General features: G+C 47.8%; 1 protein-coding gene across 6 annotated transcripts; it reads right to left on the reverse strand.

Annotated features, from left to right (window-relative positions):
• Nucleotides 1-7,188: 7,188 nt before the first annotated feature.
• Nucleotides 7,189-26,214, reverse strand: tasorb (transcription activation suppressor b). Of its 6 annotated transcripts, none has more exons than XM_030354391.1 (23): nucleotides 25,777-26,214; nucleotides 24,170-24,315; nucleotides 22,823-22,915; nucleotides 22,633-22,705; nucleotides 22,239-22,330; nucleotides 20,079-20,213; nucleotides 19,830-19,954; nucleotides 19,668-19,699; nucleotides 19,120-19,222; nucleotides 18,709-18,812; nucleotides 18,309-18,418; nucleotides 17,391-17,463; nucleotides 17,191-17,265; nucleotides 16,189-17,055; nucleotides 15,170-15,483; nucleotides 14,701-14,803; nucleotides 13,463-14,538; nucleotides 11,788-11,910; nucleotides 11,246-11,405; nucleotides 9,867-9,975; nucleotides 9,502-9,680; nucleotides 9,240-9,374; nucleotides 7,189-8,964 (listed from the first exon to the last, which is right to left on the reverse strand). In XM_030354391.1, the coding sequence occupies exons 1-23, from the start codon at nucleotides 26,084-26,086 to the stop codon at nucleotides 7,715-7,717; spliced, it is 5,787 nt and encodes a 1,928-aa protein (XP_030210251.1). In that variant the 5' UTR covers nucleotides 26,087-26,214; the 3' UTR covers nucleotides 7,189-7,714. The 6 variants fall into 6 exon arrangements, with proteins under 6 accessions (XP_030210251.1, XP_030210242.1, XP_030210234.1 ...); XM_030354382.1 differs by having other exon boundaries at nucleotides 9,861-9,975; XM_030354374.1 differs by having other exon boundaries at nucleotides 7,189-8,961; nucleotides 14,701-14,815.
• Between the last annotated feature and the right edge of the window lie 690 nt (nucleotides 26,215-26,904).

Raw genomic sequence — 26,904 nt, forward strand, 5'->3', positions numbered from 1 at the left:
AATGGGAAAAACAGAATACCCCATCCATCATACCTATAAATAAATATAGAATCTGGTGATCAATTTTGCATTTATATGCAAATTTGTCAAAGATTAAAGAAATCTTAGGGTTTCACCAAGTCTAAAGCTGAGGCTCACTATCACAAGGAAACTGCTGGAAAAACAAGCTGAGGAAAAAGGCGATAATCAGAACTCAAGCGTCAAATGGCATTGTGCCGCTGGCTTCAAGCAAATCTGAGGCATTTGTGGGGATGCTTTGTCTTGATATGTGTCCGGTTGAATGATTTGCAACATGTTTTAAATCGCACAAACCAAAAAAAACACTAAAAATAACAAACCCTGTGAACTCACAGGCAGGGCCAGGCTGGGATTTCAGAGAGGGATAATAACATTAGGTCACTGACATGAAAGAGCAAGGACATTACATGGACAGTTTTAAGATAAAGGGGTATTACAAACATTGCCAGCAGACCTACCTCCTAGAGGGAAGCAATTTAACGGCCATGCCATCTTCAGACTATAGATTAATCTTGGTGTGCAGGGCACAGGACGAAACAATTGCATACAATGAGTAGATTAAACATGGTTAAGCTTCAACTATATCCAAACAAATAAATGTAAGGAGCTACAGCTACGTTTGTCATGCCTTCCCCATAGGGGTGGATTGATGTGCCCAAAGAAAAACATTTATTTGAAGATGGGATTATTTACAACATTTGATAAGAGCAAACAACAGCAGTAGATCTCCCCTCTCCAGTATACGTTTAAAGACTGGAGCAAACTCAAACAATTTGCACCCTCTTTACAATCAATGAATTAAATACAATTCATGGGAGAACATTTCAATCCATGTGAATGAATCCTTTGACAACATCTGGAATACTGAACATGGAATATGAGAATAACACAGTTTAGTATAAATATACGTGAAAATCAAACAGCACTGGTCATTAAATAAACAATGGATTCAGTACAAATGTAATTTCAATCATGACCAGTTGTTTATAATCTAAAATGGCTCTGTAGACTTTAAGCGGAGGGACGGAACAAGGTTTGGTATCAAGGGATTACCACTGGGATAAAGACCAGGTGCTTGGTCAATTTCACTTTTTAATCCCTCTAAGCCCTCAGCCCATTCTGACAGAGCACACATCAGGCCGGGAAGCACCATTCCTGGCATGACAAGCATAGGGGTACATCACACGCCCACCCACGCACGCACGCACGCACGCACGCCCGCCCGCCCGCCCGCCCGCCCGCCCGCCCGCCCGCACGCACGCACGCACGCACGCACGCACGCACGCACGCACGCACGCACGCACAGACACAGGGCAATGTGATCTGAGGATGGCTGGTCAGAGATGGCCATGCAACAGTGCTTATGTAAGCACAGATAATTTGGGAATTAAGCCTCTTGTCTACAATATGAGAAATATGGGATTATGGATGTTTTAATATCACTCTATTTATTAATCATGTTTATATTTAAATAATATTTGTTTGCCAAGTTTGACATGTCCCCATTCATAAGGTACACTGTAGTGATATAATACAATCATACTTTCCAATTCAACGATTCTCATCGTCAAACCTGTACAGAAATAGCAAGCAACTCAAATGGAACACAAGGCTCTGTAAATAATTTGAATAGTAAACCAAACTCTAGCACTTCATTTAAATTTACATTTAAATATGCTCAGGATATTTTGCTCGGTTGTGGCTAGGTTATAGGAGTTCAAAGTGATCTAATTCATGAATTAATCAAATTTGTCAAGTGGGGTCTACACTTTCCATTGCAGGCAAGGAATTTCATTCACTTCTGGGGCATGGCCCTTCCTGGCAAAGAGGCTATTATAGGCCTGTCAAAACAGTCTCAAGGGGGAAGCATCCAGCTGCAGTCGATAAATACACACACCGTGCCGACGCGGACACCTATTACACCGACATGCAAAGAGTGTGTGTGTGCGTGCGTGCGTGCGTGCGTGCGTGCGTGTGTGTGTGTGTGCACGGAATTTTGTAAAGATTAAAAACGTCATTACCATAACCTCAAAAAAGGCCCGTTAAGACCAACACAGACACATGCATGCACACCCACACACATACACACACACACACACACACACACACAAACACACACACACACACACACACACACGAAACACAGTACACATAAACTTTGCACAGTTAAGTAGATCTATGGCTATTTCCGAAATCAACAAACATAGAACCAATTTGCCCTGCCCCGCAGTATGCCCATTGCATGTCTCTGCGATGATGTGGATGTTACTCTGATAGCCGCCTGTATGTGAACCACTGGATTTATGAATTAATTATATAATTTATTCAAATGAATTGTCCACAGCTGCACTGCATGTGAGCTACAAATTGCAACAAAGCAGGTGCAGAGTTTTAATCCACTATTTGTAATGGAAAGATTTATATTATTCCTGAGGAGATTTCTGCCTGTGTTATGTGAAGCAGGGGTTCAGAGGTTTAGAGGGCAGAATTACTAATGTACGGACTGTATACGGTCATTTAATTCAGAGGGTAAACGTGCTTTCCAGTATTTTGAGTCCCAAATCAGGATTTTCCAATTAGCCCAACCCAGAGGTACAGTTAGGCATGCTTATTAGTGGGGAATTTGGGAGTTTTCTGTGACTTCTCAGTTGCCTGGCAACAGTTCATTTGGTGTCGAGCAACGGTCAAGGTGGTGTACTACATCGTCACATATAAACCTTTGGAAACCAAATGCCCTCAGAGATTATATTATACTTCAATGTTTTTGAATTGAGCTTATGAATTAAGCTAAGAATTCATAGGTTACATTTTAAGTGCTAAAAAATGTTTAGTTATTTTTTTCTGCTGGTTGACTGAGACTGCATCTTAGATTTTGAGCACACCCGAAACATTTCAGATTAATCAAGACCTCTCTTCGCTTATTGGCTTGGGGCATCCATCGTGCCTGTCAACCACACGTGCTCACACAGCGTTAACATGACTCCACCACAGGTGTTTGATTGCAACACATCCAAATGGCAGAGCAATGGGGAAGGGGAGTTTTTTTGGGGGGGGTTGTTCATTTTTAAAATCGTGTAACTTCAGCTCGAGTTCTTCCCCATTTGGCTAATGATGCCTATGACAACCATCACAACTGCAGCAGCTATTAGCAATATACAAGTACTTCTAATATATGTATACATAACATATATATAGGCCTATCATATATTCATCATGGAGATGCCTTTAGATTTATTCGAAATGCTACCCTGACTGAGCATACTAAAGGCAACTTCCTTCCTCCTCCACTTCTATAGCCAGACTCCAACATCAATAAGCACAAAGGGAAGTACAATATTTCAGCAGCATAGAGGGAACAGCCTGAGCAGGTGTCAGACCTGTATCACTACAAACCAAAATAGACTTGCATGTACTTGAGGCTACATGAGGATCGACTATGCTTACAACTCCCTTAACAGAAGTGTTACCTCATGAGACCGTCTCAATGCATGCACCGGCAAATCTCAGACAACAATGGAGGCGTAGTGTGTGAGCGTCGTGTACAGTAATGCGCCAGGTGAAAGAGTGGAGTCTTTCCACTTTCCACTCGTCCCTTTATAGCCAAGCATCAGGCTGCACACTGTAGCTCTCAGGAGAGAACTGCCACAGTGGGGGGCATGTGTTGATGAAATCCAAAGGGTATCAAGGGATTTTCCTCTTCAATCCTGTTCATCTACTCCCAGAGCCTCAGTAGATCCAGCCAGCACATAAAGCATTACTCGTGTCTGATTTGGTGGGAAATGCTAAGCTTTGGTATACTAAAGTTTACTTTGATTTCTGTCCAGAAATGTACCGGGCCTGGAAGACACCATTTCCGGACCGAATGTAAGACCTTAATATAATGCCTTGAGAGAAACTGGACTTGCTTCACAAAAGCTTTGGATCAGATCCAGCTGAGTGAGCTGCCTCTCCATAACTTGTTTAAGAACCATAGAATGTTCCAAACATGTTTGAGATCTTTTCTTCCTGGAAATCTGAGCAATTGCCATCGAAGCAATTGTCTGACTTATAATAAAATCCCCTTCCATTACTGCAGCGACAAAGGTAAAGCTGATGATTTTGCACTTGCCTAAACTGATCCACTCACCACAACGCATAATCATCAAGCATGTGCAAGGAGAGATCTTCAGAGAAGTGTTAAGTGGGTCTCACGCCACTCGAGTAGCGCAGCGTAGTGTAGCTGGTAGGAAATGGCAGCGAGGAGGTGTCACTTCTTCCTTAACACTGATTAAGTTTGTGAGCCGTGTGGGGAGTTACAGCAGGCACTGCCAGCCGACAGCTGTTTGTGGATTGTTTTCATCTAAAACAATGGTCGCAAAATTTTTTGTGACTCTTCCAGTGTGCATCCGTCATTTCTTCCATTCATACTTTCTAATCACCATACTATTATTGTATGGATGTCACCGTACTGCAGATGCTGTCTAGTCTACAGCAGGGAGGATATGTTGGAATGATATGCAAGAAAATACACAAAAGGTTGTCTTTGTTTGAATAACACAACAATAAAAAATGTCCCTTTTAAATTCAAGAATATTGGTTGAGACATCACTGCTGTGCTTTAGATACAGAAGACGGATCCAGTATCAAGACCTTTTGGATGGGCCTTAGTGATCTTAACAGCAGCAAACGGTGGATGCAAGTCTTTTTGACGCATACTTGAGACATTGCAGAAGGGGGATACTTGATCACTCACCAAGAAAGTGTCTCATACACAGGCCTAGTCTACGCCCTTGTGAAGTATTCACCAACTAAACAACACACAGGGAGCAGGAAATAAACAAATGGCCTAGTGAACTCCTTCAGACTGCCCATTCTAGAAAACAGAGCACAGTCATCAAAGAGCCGGCCTCTCTCAGATAATTTAGAACTTACTCAAAACGCATGAGTGTCGACAGCGCTTGAGCGCCCGGCGCTGTGTGTTTATCTCTCTACGGCCATGACCTGGCGTCGACGTTGGGTTTGGCCCTGCTCCATTGCACACAAAGCCGAAACACAAAAGCCCTGCATTGTGCACATGGGTACAGGGAAATCAGCAGCTGCCAATGGGCTCATTCATTTATGTTGCACACACTTTTTGGTCCCCGAACATGGGGTTTTGGGTAATGACTGTTGTCGATGAGAGAAGATGTGGCTCATCCTCCACTGACCTTGCAGCGGCAGCTCTTCCATCACTGCTCCTGTTCTTCTTGGGAGCTCCGGCAGCAGGGGTTGCTCTGGGGAGACAGATGCCTCACCCTGCCTGTCCCCCAGGGACACTGTGTCTGTTCCAGAGGAGGTGTCCTGGGATTGTCCCCCCCACTGTGGCATGTTTGTCCCGGGTATTGTTCCTGTTCCCTCTGTGTATTTGGAGGAGATCGCAGAAGGTTTCATTATGGTTCATGGCTGTTCTGTGTGAGGTCTAGTGGACATTTTGAGGTCGGTGGGGTGCCACACAGAAGTAAGCCTGGACTGAACAAAGAAGAGATTTGATTGGATGGTTCTGGGTTCTGACTATTTGATATTGGAGGTACAGTGGATGGAATACTTCCACGGGAGGTCTTAATTATCCAGAAAAACAAATATATAGAAAGTAAAAAATACACAATAATCATAATAAACAATTCTAATATATAAAAACAAATAATTTGGCGTAAATAGATTATTCCTTTAGAAAACAGGCACATGATGAGGATATATTGACTCTATAGTTCCAAACTGAAGATTTATTTTTACCATTTTCTGCATTCTTGTCACAGGGAAGAATCGACAGAAATTGTCCATGAGATGGTGCCCTCTAGTGTTACATCCTCATCATTTTGATTGTGCTCGACGTAGGTTGCATTTCTACTAATATAATAAAAACACATTACTACTAAAGAAAGATTCAAGATATGAGGCAATACTTAATTAGTGTTATTAATTTAACTAGCATGTTTAAGGGTTTTAATAGTTTGGTCTGTTCTGACACACATTTGGTGGAATTATACTGCTTGTCTGCTTGATGCAAGACAAGCAAACATGAACAGATTAAGTTAACATGAACAGATTTAAAATACCATGATCTATTTATCAAAAGATAATTGTCTCCTCAGTCGCCATAATATTCAAACAATCCCAGTTTTGTCATCCTCACCGTTTGATTGATGCACGTAAACTTCATCCGGATTCTGGCGTCCGTTTGAACGTCATCAAGTTCAGTTTGCACATATCCACAGTACCTTTGGATCCTAGTTTCTCAATTACTTACACCAATGGGTAGACTTCGAAAAGTCTGCAGAAAGTTCGACCAAGTTCAATTTGCGGGTCCACTGCCCAGAGGCAGAAGGGCTACTGTGAAACACGGGCGGTCCATTATTTACTAGCAGAGCCAGACTGCCGGGGGCCACAGCAGTAGAGGAAAGAAAACCCAGGATTCACTTATTTAATTTAAAGTGCAAATCACTGCAGCGACACCTGAACTAACAACATTTGGTGCAGACCTCTGAGTATGCAAATAAGTTCCTCAACGTCCCACCCCCTTTTGATCTACACTCCACCCAGTTGATTGGCCTTGATGAAACGCATCACTCTCGGGGAAGGGAGAAATCTTTCTGACTTCGTCAAATAGTTTTTGGGATGCATTTCCAAAATAAATGAATAAGGTCAATCAGCCAATAAAGTGACTATCATGACAAATAACGAAAGGCTAAAACTTTGTGAACCATTGAACATGGCCCAAAGGGAACGTATGCAATTAAAAAGAGAGGACAAAACTGAACTGAAATGATTGGGTGAATGGAAATGATTGAGTTTTTATATGGTTGAAAGTATTAACGTCAAGTCATTAAGTTCTTATTAAATTAATAACAAGCACTGCTGATTATATGTTCCCTGAATGCAATGTCGTGGAATAAGGAAGGTATTGGTATCTGCTAAGCATTTGGTTTTTCTAGGACTTTTTGGTTTAGGGATTTTGTTTGATTTTAGGTTGAGAAGAATATCTTTAAAACTCCACTCTTCTGAAGTGTACATAACTGATGCTCTCTCTTCTCTTTGATTCCCTCCACAAAGAAACACGATGGAATAAAACACAAAATCTGTGTTAATCTATAAAGCACATTCAATATGAGATGTACTTGTGTGTGTGAATAAGAGAGTGAACATTGAGGACAGTTGATAGAGCAGCGGTTTAGATTTTTAATGGATTGCTTGACACGGTCATCAAATCCATCACACACATAATTTGAAAGGATTTATTTTAATATACTTTTTTTTAAACAACCAAGGATGTAAAAAAAAACAGCAAAAAAGTGAATTACTATTCACAATTAATTTCCTTTAAAAAAATAGCCTTTCGCCCTTGTTCACAAACCGCTTCAAAATTGAGACTTAACAGAAAGTACGTGACAAATCCAAGAACCTGGAAGGCCATAACATGTCATGGCAAATATAAATATAGTGGTTTGGACAGGGTCTCAAACAGCAACCATGGAAAGAACATACGTACGTATACACGACAGTAGGACACTCGGCGCTGCCTGTATCAATTTTTATTAACGTAGAAAAAGAATTCTAAGTTTTGAGTTTCAAACGGTTTATGACAAGTGAATATTTACATTCAGCCACGTTCTAATAGTCTCTGGAGCCTGGCGTCGGGGCTCCCCTCTTACGCCCGCGTGATTGTCTGTCTCAAGGGCTGTTAGTTGTGTGTGTATGTGTAGTCCTTGTAGTATTCCTGTCCTCGCCCTCGCCCCGGTGGATAGCCCCAAGAGCAGGGTCCCCCTCCCATCCCCCCCCTGGGCTCCTGACCTCGGCCTGGCATGGGCCACGGCCCTCCGGGTGGGGCCCCCCTCCCCCGGAAGCCCCCTAATGAACCGGGGCCCATGTTGCCTCGCATGGACCCGTGATCCATGTGTCCTGGCATGGCGCCCCTGTTCCCGTAGCCCCCGTGCGCAGGCATCTTGGGCCTGACCAGCGGGCTCCCCCTGGTGGCCGCTGTGGGAACAGCCACGGCGGCTCCCGGGCCGTCTGCACAGTGAAGCGTTGTCCTGCCCCCCTGGCCCCCCTGGCCCCCCGGGGCTCCGTTGCCCGTTTCAGCCCACTCCCCGCCCGTGGCGAGCCCGCTGTTGTGCGAGGCCGGGCCCGGGTGGGCCCCTGTCGGCTGGCCCCCGTCGGCCCCGCAGCCGGCGTTCCCCGCCAGCGCCGCCCCCCACATGGCCTCGGCGGCTCCGCTGATCGTCCGGTCTCCCTGCGGAGGGGGGACGCCGCCGGCGGAGGCCCCTGTGCTGTCGGCGTAGAGCGGGCCGGGAGGAGGAGGACCCCCGGAGGGCGCGTGGTTGTTAAAGGCCCCGCCGACGTCCGAGCCGTACGTGTGGCCCAGCAGCATGAGGTGGGGTGGGGGTGGGGGCTTGACCTCCATGGGCAGCGAGGCCATGCTGGTGAGCAGGGTCTTGGGCGACGCCGGGACATCCCCGGCACCGACGCCCGGGGGCCGGTAGTCCAGCTCCTGGGGGTTGGGGGCGGCGGCGGCGTTGGCGGCGCTGCTGCACGGGGAGCCGGAGTAGGCGGGCGAGGGGTTGTAGCCTGAGGCCCCCGTGTAGCCGGCCCACGAGGCCTGGGGACAGAGGAAGCTCTGGTGGGGGTTGACGCTGAAGCCCCCGGGGGAGAGGCTGCCCGCCGCCTCAGAGACCTGCGGGTTGGCCACCTTGAACTGGGAGATGGCCGTCTTGAGCCGGCAGTAGTCGGACAGGTTGGGCACGCCCTCGGAGGAGGAGGGGTTCTGCTGCTCCGGGAGCGGGGGGCGGAACTCCTCCGCGTCCGGCAGCGGGGGGGGCGGGGGCGCCGCGGCGGGGGGCTCCTTGCCGGGCTCCGACGAGTCCGATATGACCGGGCCCTCGCCGTCGTCCGAGTCTAGAGACATGTCCTCCTCCACACACTCATCATTCACTACTGGGAGAGCAGGGGGGGGGGGGACACCGAGTGGAGAGGCGAGGGAACGCACAGGGGAGAGGGAGGAGACAGTAAAATAGTTTAGCTGCGCTTCAACAGAACCAATCGGCAAAGACTAAAAGTGTTTGAAGATGGGCGGGTTCCAGGAATTGTGTCAGCTACATAAGGAAGTCCCGCCCCACCCTGCATCCATTATTATTAATGGCATCCAACCGAAAATAATAAATCCTACGGAATAGTGTTTGACGCATTGAGTTTCTCTTCACACAACCCACCAGTAGAGGGCGGTGTTGGTAAATCGTTCTGATTGATGGCGCCGATCAGGCTGTGGAAACCGTTCATGATGTCGTCGATGCTCGCGATCACTATTCCATTCCTGGAGTACTGAAGGAACATCTCAAACGGTCTCTCTGTAGAAAGGACAAACACACACAGATTAATTCAGATGCGTGCACAAAACAATGGCCTCTCCATTAGCGGTGGGTTTGTGGGGCGGGGTTGTCATGACAATGATGATGATGAGGATGATTAGGGTACCCGTGAGGAAGATCAAGTGCCGTTGCTGGGTGTGCTGGGCCTGCAGCTTGATCAGGCAGTCCAAGTCCGGCGCCTGTCGTGATTGGGCATCACACTCGTGATAAGGCAGGAACTCCACCAGGTGCTTCTTCTGATAGGCCGTCAGCAGGTTGAGCAGGGCCATGGCGTTGGTGTTCAACCTGCGGCAGGGGGTGTCGGCCTTTCAGTAACGGATAGTCACACGAACCCTACATGCACTTGTTCAATCTGAGCATTTATATCCGCCTCGTCCATGAGGTCTTTGACATTTGGGATCCCTGCCACGACTGCCACTGCTATTTTGGGCGCTGCTTGCACGCACATAAAACACACACACTCACACTGACCTCCCCATCTCTTTGAGTTTCTTCTGGGACTTGCAGTGCACCTTCCACTGCCAGGGCTGCTCGGGGGTACTCTGGTCCTCTAGGAACTTGAGCAGTGCCTGTAGCCGTTCTGGGGGAGAAAGAGACAACAGAAACTCAGTACAGACCACTAGACCTACAGTAGTATTGTAGGTGACAAAATGTGTATCTGCTTTGATTCATAAGTGTTGTAGACGAGGACTTTCCAACACACCCATGCACTGGGTCGCACCCAGTGCATCCTCCAGCGGATGGATAGGATATAGATTCACTGGACTACCCGGTCTCTAACTAATCGGGCCCTGGGATTTCAATATAAAACAGGTTTGTGTCCAAAAAGATGTGCAAAGTTGTTGCAGATTTTGAATTCCTAACAAGAATATTGTCCTATTCAATAATTTTTTAACCAAGCCTAAAAAGCAATCGACAAATGCTTCCTATTCTGATCAGGTCGGGTGAGAGCCAAAAAGAAAAGGGCTTGGAGCCTAAGAACTTAAGGCTGAGCGCTGACCTCCCTTTGCTCTTTCTGCAGAGATTAGATCCTATCCATTATACAAAAACCTTCTGCTCACGCACTCATCATTCATTTACGATCTAGGCCAACGGTCATTCTAAGATTTATGATTGACATCCTCTTTTCACTACCAATGTGTTACGCACTTCTGACCACTTAGTCTGCTCCCCGGTTTGGTTTAAATCTTTGGCCCCTCTCCTCTGCTGTTCTTTGTAGTCGCTCCCTCAACAGTGCCTGCCACTCTGCTGTCGAGTATGACCTGCATACTTCCTGGGCTGGCCCGGGGGCTCGTCTTTCCCTTTCCTTTAGGTCAGGTGGTCCTTGTGACCTAGTTCATTTTCCATGACCTCTATTCTGGTTCTGTTCCCTCGGGTGCATCTGCCTGGGTGGTTGAGCGTGGTGGGCTCGGGGGGGGGGGTGTCTGTCTCTACCTGGGGGTAGAGCCTCGAGCGGTCTGCCGCTCCGTTGTGGTATAGCCCGGTGGGGTCTCTCTCTACCTGGGGGTAGAGCCTGTTGGGGTCTCTCTCTACCTGGGGGTAGAGCCTGTTGTGGTCTGTCTCTACCTGGGGGTAGGTTCGGCTTTCCCCCCCCCCCCCCAGGCCATCTTGCAGGGGTGTGGCCGTGACGTGTCGGTTCCCGTTCCCTCTCCTGAGTGAATGTCCTTTTGAACCAGTCTCTTTTGCCTTCCCTGCAGTGTTCTAAAATCCCACCGTTCGGAGGGGGGAGGTCCCCCTCTGGTGCCCTCTCTACTCCCACTCGTCGTCACCGTTGACTCTGTATTGTTGATTCCCAGTCATAATCTGTGAGGGTTTAGCCCCGTCGCTTATCCATAAACACCCTAGCGTACCCTGGGAGATCAGGTCCGGGTTCAGGACGAACTCGTCCGACACGATGAAGCCCCCGGAGATGAAGAGCTCGTTGTAGGTGTGGTTCTTCACGTCGTCCAGGGTGTCCACGCCGGCGAAGCTCACCGCCGACAGCTTCTTCAGCGAGACCAGGGCCGGGATCTGCAGGGGCCACGGCACGGGTTGCAGTCAAGCCGTTGATTACACTTACAGTCTCAGAGGGCTTCTGAGGCGACACTTTAAGACCTTAGAATCCTAGCCCCTCAAAAGGGCAAGATAGACGTTTCTCTATCCAGGGAGAATTAATTTTAAGTTATCTAATGCTTAGGTACTTGCTCAGTTGAACCTTTTCTAATATAAATAACACATCATTGTTTAAACACTTTACTTTCATTCTATAATTTGCCACGAGTGCCTCTCACCCTTTCTACCGGAGTAGATCCTGAAGTAGCACACCTATGTACTGGATCCCAAATCTGTTGAATTGGGAATTAAGAATCGATGTAACTGGCCACATCGGGGGGCAGGTGATGAGGGGGTGTACCTTATGCACGTGTGCCGCGATGTCCTCATTCATGATGATGATGAGTAGTTTATCCAAGCAGCTGCTGTTTTCTAGGAAGGTCTGGGGGCTGCACTCCCGGTTGCCCAGACTTATCAAGTACTCCTTGGTAAGTGAAAGAGAAAATACATGTTTGTTGTTTGGATGAGAGTTAACATTAAACGCACAGACATAGTCCTGCACATTGGCAAATCGGAGAACTGACAAGTACATGTCACCCAACAAGGTCTGTGAAATATATTCTTATAAATCTGTATATTCTCAGACAATTTGAGTGCAACAGAGCGAGCTCTAAATAAATAACAATTAATGCACTGTAAGAATAACGGGCTATTAATCAACCTCCTCTATAAACAAAGACAGCAGCAGACTCAAAGACTCGGGCCTGCACCGCTAAAGGTCCCCTAACAGCACAGGCTTATAATAATACAATTATAATAAAATAATACACGTAAAAGATCTGTAATGGGCAAGATATAAGGGAGTCTGCTCTGACAGTGCATAATATATTACAGTCTGGAGGAGGTCTTAGTCCAGGCAAGTATTTACAGTGAGATTCCTGTTTGGCCAAGAAACCACAACGCAAGCACCTCTCAGTGACGAGTCGAGAGACCATCTGTGCAATCCAGATCATATTCTAACAGAGCAAGGAGAAGCCTCCGTCACTGAGGGCTGTAAATACTACACTACCCATAAAACCCAGAGTCAATTTGCACCTGTGTAGATGGAGGCTACTTTTTAAAATGGAAAAGCAAATATTGCCCAGCATAATGAAAATGACTCCTAGTATGGTGCCCGACCTACAAATTACAGTTTTAATATGCGGTTGATCAAATAAAGCAGCTTAGTCATTTAAGTTTTCCCTACAGTTGCATGCGCTGTATGATGTCAATGCGGCTCTCCGAGTAGATTTACACCCAACCCAAGGGTGCAGGCAAAGAAAGTAAACAAATAAGATACGCAATGTGCCGTGTAACGAGACTGGAGCCTCATAAGGCTTGTTGGATTGATTGGCCTTGACTGAAAAGTCACAGTGTAGTAAAATCTTGTGTTTATGCTACCTGTTACTGCAGTGGGCGTGCTTGCCACGTATAGAGGAGGATAAAACGACAGCCACTCACAAACCCTACCACATGAAGTAGTTATGCCCCTCTGTGGCGGAACAAACAAGCCCAAGGCATTCTTCCGCGAAAATAACTCAGCTCATGCACAAGGAAGCAACCTAAAGAGTGGTAAAACCAGGAGTAATATTAATTGAATTGAGGAACCGTCACAACCGCTGAGGTTTGTTTGCTTCGACCTGCTGGTTGTGATTGAGTGAATGCTGGCGACCGTACCAACTGGGCGAGGGTCACGCCAAGACAAGTACGGGGAGGAGAAGACTGTTTGCAATCCCGTTTGTTTGCCCTAGCACCGATGGGAGGTGTGACCACCAAGAGGCTCAAACCCTACACATCGTCACTGAACTCTATAAAACACACATCTATTCACATTAACACCACGACCAGCACGCCCTCGCTGTTGGATCTAGGTCACAGCATAGTTCAAGCAGGTTCCCTCAAAGTGTCGTGCAGCTCTTTAACCCAGAGCGGATCGACTCGTTTCCCATCGAGCGCCGTACACAACCACATTCCAGCGAGGGGGGGGGGGGGGGTACCTTGATCTCCTTGCAGACGGCGCTCTCGTCCGCCTCCTCGCTGGCGTAGATGTAGAACTTGACCGTGTTTTTGGTGACGTCCTTGAAGACCTCCATCAGGCTGCTGAACACCTCGGGCTTCAGCTGCCCGATGAGGCTGCTGGCCAGCAGGTCTGACCCGGAGCCGGAGCCTTGGCCGGGGCCGGGGCCGGGGCCGGAGCCAGAGCCAGAGCCAGAGCCAGAGCCAGAGCCAGAGCCAGAGCCAGAGCCAGAGCCAGAGCCAGAGCCAGAGCCAGAGCCGGCGAGCGCCGTGGTTGAGGCAGAGTTGTGGTTGGATTGGGACCCCGGGGAGTCTGTAACGTGCGAGGGGGAATAGACGTCTCCGGTCACCTCGGAGGCGTCCCCCTGTTTCCTGGTCGACGGCGAGTCTTTGGCGCCGGCCGGTTTTTCGCCGTGGGCGGCGGCTATGCTCTTGGAGCCCGAGGAGGTGGAGGAGGAGGAAGAGGAGCAGCAGGAGAGGGGGGTCTTGGGCTCTACTTTGGTTTTGGGGGTCAGGGTCAGGGTCGGGGCAGGGGTGGGGATCGAGGCGGGGGCCGTCGCCACGTCAACAGCGGCCACGGAAGCGACGGCGGGAGACGACGACTCGCGCTGGGCCGCGGGCGTCGGCGGGGGCGGAGTCGGGAGCGCCGGCACCAGCCACTCCATCTTCTCGCACAGTGCTCGGACGTGTCCCTGGACGGGGACGGGGGTGACGTAGGGTACCACAAAGTCTGAGAAGGAGCTGCTGGGCAGCCAGGAATGGCGCGGGGTGAGCCGCGGGGGCAGCTGGGAGGTGTAGGCGATGTGCTGGCCCCGCATGAGGCTCCTGATGTCCGAGGTGAGGCTGTGCACCTCCTGCTTGAGGATGGTGTCCAGGCTGATGGAGGGCCTGTGCACAGGCTCCTCCACCACCGCCGTCGCAGCCACCGGCCGGGGGGCCGCGGTGGGCCGGGGGACCGCCGCGGGGGCCGCCTTCTGCACTTCCACCACCGGAGGCACTTTGAGCTCTGGCTGGCTGCCCGCCAGGCCCAGGGGCTCGGGGAACAGCTGAGCGTTTTCTGGGTGTGGGGGTGCAGGGGGGGGGGAAAGACGCACATGTTTTACTATAACGGCTCCCAAAGGGAACGTGCCACAGTGATCGTGTGTGTGAAACCCGAGACAGAGTGCCTGGAGTCAGATGGGTTGTGCTGGGCGTGGGGGGGGGGGGGGGGGGGGCATACCTTCATGTGCGGGGGCCCTCCAGGCTGGGTCCTCGGAGGTGTGGGGCCGCTCCCCCGGGGAGCCCAGGCTTAAGGGGCTCCCGGGGCTGCAGTCCATGTCCTCCTGAGTTGATTCCAACATCACAATCATCATCATCACCATCATCATCATCATCATCATCAATAGCCATCAGCGTAGTAGTCAAGTAATCCTGCTTTATAATCAGTTTGGTCCCCACTGCCATGAGGACTCAGAACACTCAAACCCTTAATCAATAGTTTGTTTGTCTGTCTGTCAGTTGTTATATTAGTCAAAGTGAATATCCGTCATAGTTCCTCACGGCTGAAGCACAGCTGCGCTCATATACTATGTGATATGTAATGAGCCCAACTCCCATAGACCTCAGCCATGTGGTCATCTAAGGGATCTGAATGAGCTGAAATAAACCCCCATGGATTCACTGGACGACCACCCCCCGGCGGCCCTCACCTCTGCGTAGTTGGTGGGGGGGTCGCCGGGCTTCCTCAGGTCCGGGTCGGGGGGCACCGGCTCCCTCTGAGCTCCTACTTCCTGTTTGGACGTCTCCCCGGCGCTGGCGGGCTCCGCCGCGCCGCCCTGGGACATGGCCTTGTTGAGCGTGGCCAGCAGGATCTTCAGCAGCCGCTGGGTCTCGCCCACCGAGGAGCCGTGGGCGTTGGCGCGCGTGGCCCGCAGGTCCGTGTCGTAGATGCCCATGCTCTCCATCACCGCCATCAGGTTGTAGCCCTGCCCCGCCTCCTCCAGGGGGTCCTCCGCCTGGGGGCCTGGGGCAGCACACACGTCCACACGCACACGTTACAAGGCAGCGTAGGCGGCTTATTTAGAAGCATTTTGTCATGTTAGTTGAAATTCTCTTTACATACAAGAGCATAACATAGGAGTCTCAGACGCATCGCTAGAGCTGGTGAGCTAGTCATGTGGGGGGTTGGTGATAGAGGGAGGTCTGAGGGAGGCGTGGGATCATTTTCGTTAGATACTTTCATAAATCGACCATGGTTCCCCAAATTGCCTAGTCTAGCTTTAACCTTACCTCAAGAATTAGCTTGAAAGATTGTATCAGCGATCTAGGCCGAAACATAAATTAGAACATTCATCTGCTCTTTCCTCACGATCCGCTAGCTGCCCGCCCCATGAGCAGGCCGTCAAAAAAACCTGTCTCTGTAGGCAGCCTATGCTCAGAGATCGCACACAAAAACAAATGGTACTACCAACCACTCAAAATAAATAGTATTCTAACCAATAACCGACAAGGGGTGGGTGGTGCGGCGTTTTGCGCTGCGTTCATGATCGTTTTTACTGGATGCACGAAGCGTGGAAGGGAGGGGCGCGCGGGCTCTGTTTGTCTAATCCAACGTTCGTAGGATTGAGATTTAAAAAACGAGTTATTCGAAAACATCCACGGATATATTTAACATATCACACAGAGCGAACCCACTAAGTAAATACTGCCAGCGGAGCGCCTCCCTCACCTCTGCTAGACTCTCCGTTGCTCAGGGGGTCTGCGCGTTGGCGTTTGTTGACGCCTCCCCTGTCCTCCGCCTCCAGCCTCCTCTTCAGCCCCAGGGGGTCCCAGCTGCCTTCCTCCTTGCCCTCCCCCGGCCCCTTGGCCGGCTCCTTCACCAGCGCCTTCTTGTGCAGCTGAATCAGCTTCAGCAGCTGCTTCATCTTCTCCTTGTCGTACTCGTCCTGCGACATCCGCTGTTTCTGGGCCAGAGCCTGGGGGTCCGGCAGGGACGGTTGCTGGGACGCACCCCCGTTGGGTTGGGCCGCCCCGGACGCCCGCCTGCGGCTGCCCTCCGGCCGCGGCCTGTCCAGCGGCGTCCTCTCGGGGGGCGGTCTGTCCTGCGACGGCACCTCCGCCGGCCTGCTGTCCACGCGGTCCGAGCCCCGGTCCGACCCGCCCCAATCCGACACGGGGCTGTACTCCACCGGGACGGGGGCGAGGGCGGGGGGCTCCACGGGGGGAAGGGGGGTCTGCGACCTCTCCACGATTTCCTTGGCCTTCTTCAGGGGGAGGACGTAGGTGGCCGGGCTGTGCACGTAGTTGCGCAGCAGACCGTCCAGGTTGGGCTTGGTCCGGGGAGCGGGGTGGATGTTGGTGCGCTCGTCTAGGTTCTGCTTGTACTCGGGCAGGATGAAGGCCCGCCCCGTGCCGCTCTCCATGCGGGCCAGGTACTCGTTGGAGTGGCGCTCCACCGACGAGCTCAGGTCCTTGCCCGGGTGGGGCCGCAGCTTGAACAGGGAGAAGTGGAGCGCCGGGAAGAACGGCAGCACGGACGACAGGCCAGCGGGCTTGGTGTCCGCCGAGAGGGCCTCGGGCTCGCATAGTCTGGACGCTGTGAGAGAGAGAGAGCGAGAGGACACAGTGTTATGATAAACCCCACTTACAAAGCGAGCGCTGACCGTGTTCCCCCTCCATGCTTAATGCAAAAGAGAAGTGCATGGATGGATGGGCATAGATGAATACTTACAATACTTGACCACCATCCTTGACTCTTGAAAGATGAACAATGCCTGAAGGCTCTTTTCAAAACGCCCCCGTGGTTCTGGAAAAGCAAAAACAGAGCGGAGCTTTCTCAATTTTCTGTCACAGACACAGCAGACAGGTGTGGGGATCGGGGGTAGGGGCGGAATAGGAAGGAGTGCGTCTAGGCTAGGGTCTTCAACACACCTTTATTGTTGACCATCTGTGCCGAAGACAACAGGAAGAGGAAGCCCCGGTCGTGCAAGGGCTTCACTAGCACCTACAGAATGGACAGGGAAACAGCAGTCAGCAGTACGCCTTAAGGGAGGGTCTTCCACGAAACAGTCACAAGCGACAACAAAGCAGTCCGGTTTACAAAGCAGTTAATTAGCAGACATTAAACCACCCATGGCAATTTAGCCTGATTAAAAGGTCTTTAAAGATCTTTCAACATAAACAAGACAACGGATCATTAGGTTTTAAGCAGGAAAAACCTGTTTCTCACCAGAGGTACGTTCAGAATCGCAAACATAGGCGAACGTTCGCGAACGATTTTAAACATTTTCCGTTAAACGAACATAAGCAAGCAAACGTTTACGAACATAGGCAAACTGTCTGAAGAGGTAGTTCTCCACAAACAGATGCTCTCTTCGGCTACGTGACATTCGTTGCCATGGCATTAAACTAAACTATATTGAAATCATTTACTCCTTTCCTACACAGAAAGCAATAGATAAAACGTTTCTTTTGCATCCTAAAATGCGATTTGAACGTTATATCGCAGTAAGTGGGTACAACTTCGGTGACGTAGCCCTCTATTCTTGAATTTTCCGTACTGGTTGTCTGCAGTAGGCTTTCAACGAGGTCGACCACTTGCAAACCCTCTTCTGTAAACTCTTCCATTAACATGGAGGCTGCCGCTAATACCATGGCCTTCGTATCCATTTTTTTCATTGACAGTTTGTTTAGAACGGTGTTCAAAAATCGTTCAAAATTAATTGTTTAATGTCAACGCGTTCGTTGCGAACGCTCGCCTATGTTCGCTGAACTTGAACGCACCTCAGGTTTCTTTCTCTACAGTTACGCCGACTCCAACTGACAGCACTTTTACTTGCGTTTCCTTACCATCCTGTCTCTTTCCAGCTTGTGGATCAGGCCCGCTAGGCTGCCGCTGGCCCCTTTCCCCTTCCCGTCCACCACATCAAACAGGCTGCAGGACATCCCGAACTTCAGCACTAGGGGGCAGTTAAAAAGCATGTTAGAAGAGGAGATCTGAAATGGTGTCATCAGAGCGGACCAGCACGGATTGATCTGAAGTGAACAACCGACCCATTAGCATCAAGAGTGCCATTGAGTTTGTTAGCTTAACTATAGGTAGCTAAGGTAGAAGTGTCCATCTAGTTGACGCATAACCATTTCCCCTTTCCTCATCACTTCACAGAAGCTTCACACTTGGTTAAAAATACAGTAACGGGACGCAACATTAGAAACTAGAGCCAAAAACAGGGCTTAGCGTTCCACCGACCTTCCCGCGAAATGTTGTACGAGTCCCACGAGAAAAGCACCGAGGGAATCTTCCTCTTCACCTGGTCCAGCTGCATGCCCTGACTCACCTCCAGCCTCTCAGGCCTGTCAACACAAACCCCAGACACAACATAGAAGCGCCTGTTAGCAGGGGCACGTAGCCGTAAAGGCTAGTAGCCTTACAAAAGGAACCACAATCGAGGACCACAATGGAAATAAGTCCTGGACTATATTGTGTTTTTGATGTCTTTTAATGTGTGCGAGACGTTTACTGATGCAATTAAATAAATCAAATCAAACAGGATGGTTGCAGTGAGGAATAACAGCGAGAGGATCTGTGGCATTAGATGCAGCAGCAGCAGTGTAGGTGTAGTTGTGGTGCTAAGCTGGGGTTGTAGGGGGAGTTACTCACAGTTTGAAAGGCAGGTAGGGTCGCCCACAAGAGCGCAGACACAGAGGGAACAGCTCCTGGCCCTTGTTTACCAGCAGGCCGCTCCACACCAAGTAGCACTTCCCTGTTCACACAGGTCAAAGTTCGGACAGGAGATACCAACAGAACACAGCCCCAACTGAGTGGTCACCTGAGAGATTAGCTCAACAACACCTTGGAACAAATCGGTTATTTTTTACGTTACGCCAAAACCTGCTTGAAAACCTGCTTAAAAATACATTATAAGTGAAAAGTCTAAATATGTTTTTACTACTTGTTGCAAGCGATTCATGTTTTGCAATGTTGTGTCAAATTTGACACAAACTTTTGTAGCCCATCTTAAGAAACATTTGCATGCTTCTTTCATTTGAGCGCTGAAACTAGTACGGTTAGCGGAACTCTCCAAGCCAGAGTACACATGTGTTTACATAGCGGCATGCTGTCATAGTGATCCATAGAGGCCCTTGCTCTTGCTAGTGGAGGAGCTAAACTATTACTTAGTGGACAGAGATGAATGAGCAGCAACATACCTCTTCGGACTTCGGGGGGTATCGTGTTGAACCTTCCAGGTGAAGGAACAGGGGGGGCAAAAGAGATTTTTGATTTTACAAATTCTGGTGCAACATTCTCCACAAACGTACACAAACATTAATTTTCTAACCTGCCAATACAGCGCTACGCTCGAGACATACCTGTGTACAGTAGAGGGCACAGACCCGGCCTCCTTGCCTTTATTCTGGAAGGAAACCACGGCGTACGGACAGATGTGCCTCGGCCGCGCTTTGATCTCATCAAACGCAAACTCAAAGTAGTATTGCTGAAAGGCAACGACGAAAGACGTGAAACATTTTTTTCATAAGAGCAGCTAAGAACAACACAACCTCCATCACACTGAGAGATGTGCGGGGTGCACGCCGTCGACGTGACCGCGATTCCTTTACCTGCGTGTGCTCGAAGGCGCGGTATGACAGTAGTGACGTGACTTTGTTGGCGTTCTTGGAAACGTGACAGTCAAACTTTGGTGCAGGTTCCATGGCGTTCTTAGGCATGTTCTCGTAAATGTGCTTTAATCGGCCCTGCGGGGACAGAGAATACGCTCCTGGGTTCAATAGCTCGCAGGACCGTTCGGACCAGAGGGGTCACATGTTTCGAGTAGGGATGGGCACGGTTATTCGAATATTTGATTATTCGAAGTGACGTGGGTATTCGACTTTAGCTGTAGTGGATTTTTTTTAATTTTTGCCTAAAGCTAATACAATATGATTCATTAGGTATATTAATTACATATTGTTCATTAAACGTGTATACTAATGCCATTTAAAATATGTAAAGTAGAAAGAAAGAAAAAACACAACTGCAATACATTAGTATGGCCATATGAAATCCGTTTTATCTTTTTCCAAATTCCGTTTTATTTTTTTCCAAATTCCGTTTTTTCCGTTTTAATTTTCATTAATTCCGTTTTTACACTTAAAATCATCAGAACGAGTGTCAAATAAGTGCGAACGAATACAATTTAATCAGATGGAAGACTACATTTATTAAAACATCACAACATGGCACTGTTTTTAGTGCTTCAAATAAAAACATTACATAAATATTAAAGTGCTTATAAACTCTTTTTTTATAAACTCAAATTGTGGTTTGAAGGGGCGTGCCCTGGCTACGGCGTTCATTGTTTTTCATATGGATTTTGGATTTCAAGTGCTCATCGCACGTATCTTTGCGTTTCCAATCGATAGTATGTTGACATATTCTACAAAACACCTGAGTGATAGAAGTGTTTTGGATATTGTTCGGCTCTGAATTTGGGGTTAGAACCGAATTACGGGCGCTTCAACTTCTTCTTCGGCTTCTTGTTAGGAGCGGGACCTATTGTTTGTGTGGTGGACCGGGGATTTTTTTTTAACATTGTTGTGGGAGTGACTGCTAAACATTCAGTGATGTTAATGTCACCTGTGTTGTTTCCCTTTTCCCTCGAAACTGAATTTCACCAAAATAATGGCGAATTCCGCTCCATTTCGCTGCATATTGTAAATGTGACATCTGATGTGCCTTGTCCCTGTTGCATGTTATATGTGCTGAAGAACAGGAACCTGCTGGAAATCAGTTATTTTACTAAGACAGGCCCGTTTTAAATTGTAACTTTGTTACTTTTAATACTTTCGTGCTTAATAAAATAATAAAAAAAAAAATAAAAAAAAATATCAGTTGATTCCGTTTTTATTGTCCAATTCCGTGATTCCGTCCGCGTTTTCGTTATCGCGGATTACATAGGGCCCTACATTAGATTGTGCCTTTGCGCATCACATAGTTTAAACTTGCAGGCAGCGTGCACACTTAAAGGAATGGCGACCAAAAGAAGCGAAGTGTGGAAATATTTTGACCAGATTGGTGAAACAAATGTGTAATGCAAACTCTTTCCAATGCAAAAATACTTGGCTATACCGGCAACCTCCGTTCCAGCAGAGTCTTTTCCACGGCGGGCTTGATTGTAAATCGCCTCCGCACCCGCCTATCCCCCGAGCACGTAGATATGCTCAGTTTTTTTAACACGAATGAGTGATGCAGTAGGTGGGCTTATGTGCCATGTTAACAGGAAATGTTTTAGACACTGTATTTCCATCTTACACATAATACATTTTTGTTGATGTTGCGAGGCAGGCCCATGCGCTGCAAGTGGAGTTCTGTTGATTTCCAAGCCCACCAGTACTTAAATTTACTTGAATCTAATTTCAGTTTGTGCCTTAAGTATGCAATACTGTTTCATTCATATTCTTGTCAAAAAGGATGGTTTCGTTTCAACTCGTTTCGATTCAGCACACTGATTGAGTGTTTTTTTCCTTCTAAAATGCTCAATAATTGTCCAATTGGATTTGATTTCCTTATTCATTTGACTAATAGATGGAAAACGAATACATTTGTTTAGTGAAGGCCAGATCACGGAAGCCCTTCAGGCTACATTATGAGTACGCTACATTGGTTCTTTTTCTTCATAGTTCTGGTACTCCAATTTATTATCAAATGTTCGAATATTGATATGCCTTCAAATGCCCATCCCTAGTTTCGAGTGTGGATCTGATTAGGTGAGACTCACGTACCCTCATGACTTTAAAGACGATCATGTCTCCAGTGAAACCCACTTCAAATGGGTTGATTTGTAGCAAGTCAGCGTATTTGGAGAGATAAACACCTGAAAAGACAAAATAAATAAAAACGTAAGAACGTATGAATTGAATCATTGAATGATTTGGTAGTTGAGGTGGTTCTTTCTAAACAAGATGTGGAGATTTGCTTGTCCATGCAAAGTATCCGGGATGAGCCGAGGACTCAAACTTCAGGTATATGTCAAATAGAACCATTATTGTCAGCTGTTGCTTAGCAACTTATTTGCCTATACTATTGCTGTCCATTTTATTTCTATGGTCTTAGTGAAATTATTATCCATCCGCGTCCGGCTTGTTTGTTTACAGGTCAAGAGGATAAGCGACTCACCCACGGCTGGGTTTCCTAGTGTTGTGATTCTGGAGTGGCCCACCGTCAGCCCCTTCTCGCAGATCCACTGGAGCTGGACACACGGGGAAACAAACGGTCAAACTGCTGATCAGCACCGGCCTCCAAGTCCTGCGGGTCAGACACATGGCTCATTCATAGTTGTGAGTGCAGAGTTGTGCTCGGGGCCAACCTTGGACTTGTCTGGATAGAGGAAGCAGTAGGACTCGGTCAGCTCTTGCTCGGTCCGGCCTTCCTGCTTCATCTCTCTCCGCTTTTCGATAAACTGCCAAACAGAAAAACAGATAGCAAGCGTAGAACTTTGTTTAGTGTGGGCTGTGACAAACCGCAACGCTGTGTTAAGTCTTAAGTAGGGGTGTGCACGGGTACACGTGTAATCAGACAACGCGGTTATTTGCTATAGACCCTAGAGCAGGGGTCACCAACCTTTTTGAACCTGAGAGCTACTTCATGGGTACTGAGTCATACGAAGGGCACCCAGTTTGATACACTCTTCTGAAATAACAAATTTGCTCAGTTTGCCTTTAGTTATATACGGGCCCCTCGTATGGTCCTTGTGGGCGCCCGGGTGCCCGCGGGCACCGTGTTGGTGACCCCTGCCCTACAGTAACTGTGGGATAAAGGCTGGGGAGAATTTTGAATCATAAATATGTACAATCCATAACATTAGCTCTCTGGCTCTAACTCAGCACACTAGAATACATCCCGTTGCCAAGTCTTAGCTAAGGTCCTTCCTATTTAGTTGAAAAACATTATATTTGGATTGTAAAACGCATGAAAATATAAATGATTGATCTTAATTTAATCTTTTCTTTGGCAAGTGACCATGGTATAACCGGGATAATGCCCTCCGAGGTGTCAAAAACATGTTTGATCGATCGTAATTAAAGCGGACTACTTTTTGAGGGAGATGAACTCAAACAGAGTATACATTTAATAACCATGCAATACGAATAAGAAAAAGCATAACTATTTACATTACATACAATTATTAAAGTATTTGAATTGTTTTATTATGTTGGCAAGCAAGAAGTAGAATAAATGGGATAATCAGTCTTATTAAAACGGTTTGTGAAACCAAAACGCACAACAAGACATGATTGCGGCTCTTGTCGCTCTCGTGTCTTTCTGCATATGACATGCGCGAAGAGCGGGGAGTGTCGTAGACTGATAATCCCTCGATAACTCGACTGCGGTCCACTTTAATGAATAAAAAAACGGTTTACCGTCTAAAGCAAAAATAGGGGTTGTGTAACCATTTAAAAAAAAATTGTAACCGTTCACACCCCTAGTCTCAAGTATCAAAAACCAACAAGATTTGAAAATAAAACAGCAATGACTCTCCCGGTCAATATTTATTTATCTTAGGTGATATGCACCCGCCTGTAGCTTGAACAGCCATTGTATGTACAGTGCCATACAGAGGACTATATATACAGTCCACTCCAAACACATGAAATAATACAGTCTCAAACCACCGTCTCCCGTTGCCATGGGACCATGGTGAGGGAGGGCCTACCTCCTTCTCCAGGAGCTCATTGTGAATGAGCTTGGCTTTGCAGTAGGAGAAGGTCCCGCGCGACGAGGAGTCCAGGTAGAAGGAGGAGAGGATCTTCACCAGGTCCTCAAACTCCCGGCTGTCGGTTGGAAGGCACTGGTACAGACCTGCGCCCGCGAGAAAGAGAGCAAAGTTACAATCTGTACTACACCGGCGGTGTTGTGCACACACGTACACTTATACACGCCATAGATACATGGACACAGATACACACCACACGTCTATGGAGGAGAAAGTCCAACCTCAAGTCGTTAACTGCTAAGCGCTGTGTCTTCACCATAAATAAGCTTTGACAAGATGGAGCTTTCAGACGGTACACAGCCTCAAGCAAGCTCTTGAAAGGAAGGCATCAAACTCACTGGTTCAACAACAGAACACTGATAACATTATTCCCACTGCAGTGGCACACAGTTCCACGTCTTCAGGCTACACGTCTGGATTCCTTCAAGCTGCTTTCTGTGTAAAGAAGAACTCCAATGCTCTCCTCAGAAAGGTGATGTCTAAGTTGTCAGAGTTGTTTGCGGTACACAGGGTACAGTTTAAATTATCAGAATGACCTACTGCTGTGTGTGTGGAAATAAAAGAGAAAAGTCAATCAGTGTTCCTAATTGAAGATCACCAGCCAACTGCAACAGGTGGCGTTTAAAAACACTTTACTATATCTCATCTAAATGTAATTGTTTTGCATAATAAGTTGGACCATGAATATATTCCCTCATGACTGCTCATGAAGTTAACTTTGGATACTGACTATGCTGAGGTGTAGACGGCTTTACTCCAGTACACACTGCCAATTAAGCATGGGACTAACTTTCATAGGCCTACACACATTCGGCATCAGAATGCTTTACCTGCTACGGCTTGGCAATGTTTACCGAAAAGAAGATGGTCCTTTGCAGTGTTTCCACCCAACTTTGCGCACAGACAGATCGGAGATGGACAAGTCTTTCATTCAGTGCAATGAATGCAAACCATCAACTACAATTCATATAGTCCCTTGGATAATGGGTTAACATATGGCGCATGTCTAATAGACGTAAATCACTGTCACAGGATGGGATCTGAGATACATCGAAAATGACATCAAGAGCCAGCAGTCCGATCAAGTAAGCACATAAGGATCATGGTGCTAGGTGCGGTGTGCAACTTTATCCACTTCCCTCTACTCATGTAAACGCCTAGGATTAAGCGCGTGTGTATAGTCGTAACACATCGACGGATACTCAAAACTAACGTTACGCGTGACCTATTGCTAAGTATTACTCATTCCCATGTCCACATGCATGGGCAAAGTAAGGTCAGCAAAACTAGTGAGTATCCGGGCTACTCGAAACATACTACCAGGCGAAACATAAGGCTAGCATCAGCACAGAGTAGGCCGATCCACAGATGCAATGCAACAACAATGCAATAACAAGGTATATGTAACTCCACCTAAGTGTGCTTGTTCTTCCAAACAAACACAACAAACGAAGCCAGCTAAAAACTAGCCAGCTAGCCACATGCAGCAACCGAGTGTTAGACACGGCAGGCTCTGTCCTGTACAAATAGAGTGGGGTCTTCACAACCTTTCCGTTCTTTCATTTTCCTCGGGATTTGGAAATTCTTCCGAGGCGGCTCGTCTCTGGGTCTGGGGCCTGGTAAAGGAGAACTGTGGGAGCTCTGGACGTCTGTCTGCCCACTTCTCCGCCGATCAGGGGCTTCTTGCTCGGGCTTTACCCTGTCTTCGCATACAATCCGATCGCCATTTTGGTTGGTTGTGGCCGAGGTGGCGGTTGACGCTAGATTCCTCACGCCTTTGCGCTCCTCCGAGCGGATACCGTCCGTTTCGGTACATTCTGTGTCCTTCCTCCCTTCCACGCCGGGATTCAGGGCCATTTTATGGGGACAGTGCACGTCTCACCGGCAATGTAGCTCTTCACTTACAGTACCGCTTCACAGACACATTTTCCTCTTCACCCAACCTCCGCCATTATGAATGTGACGTACGCGTTCTCCTCCAGCACCACTGCAACACGCTCCTGTCACTCTGTTTACATGCGAGATCATCCACGCCCCCTAGCGGGCGAGCCATGGTCAGACTCTGAGGTGGAGCGATGAAAACGAAACTGGTAAAGCACAGCTCTTCAGTTGTCGGGAATGAGTGGACATATCCAGTTTCGATTTTCTATGAATGCGTTAGTGTGGTTTCAAAGCAAGCCCAACCACTGTTATGTTTTTGTTGTTATTCCGCCTAACTTTCAGTAATTGAAAAAATGATGGCAGGTATAAAAACCAGGCCCATTGCAGAGAATTGCACTTAAATCAATAAGTGCAGTGCGCTACTTCTACGGTTTTTACAATTTCTATACTTTTTTTTTAATTCATATTTATAATTTTGTTTAACATGATTTTCTGGCAAAAACCCTAAAGTGAAACAATCAAAACCTGAGCACCTCAGAAATGTCAAATTTAAATATGTAGACCGGAAGTAAGGAGGTCTCCAAAACGTGTTGTACCACGGTGACCACAGGGGGCGCTACAGATCGTGGTCTAACCTATACTGCCGCCCCACCGTTTCATCGTATGATATGCTGGATCTTTTTGTCTCAAGGACTCATAATGCCCGCCTGAAGAGTTTTTTCTTTACTGTGAGAGTATTGGAAAACCTTGAAAAAATCCTGAAAACCACACAAATTGAATTTTGTGTACATCTT

This window comes from Gadus morhua, chromosome 1 (genome assembly GCF_902167405.1).
Source record: "Gadus morhua chromosome 1, gadMor3.0, whole genome shotgun sequence".
Taxonomy (NCBI): domain Eukaryota; kingdom Metazoa; phylum Chordata; class Actinopteri; order Gadiformes; family Gadidae; genus Gadus; species Gadus morhua.

Excerpts from the sequence above, each read along its gene's own strand:
- tasorb (XM_030354354.1), bottom strand. The coding sequence starts at position 26,086 with ATGGCCCTGAATCCCGGCGTGGAAGGGAGGAAGGACACAGAATGTACC. Across the intron at positions 17,464-18,308 it reads AGCTGGAAAGAGACAGGATG|GTGCTAGTGAAGCCCTTGCA; the intron begins GTAAGGAAACGC and ends TCCATTCTGTAG. Across the intron at positions 9,375-9,501 it reads GCACTTGATCTTCCTCACGG|AGAGACCGTTTGAGATGTTC; the intron begins GTACCCTAATCA and ends TCCTTTCTACAG.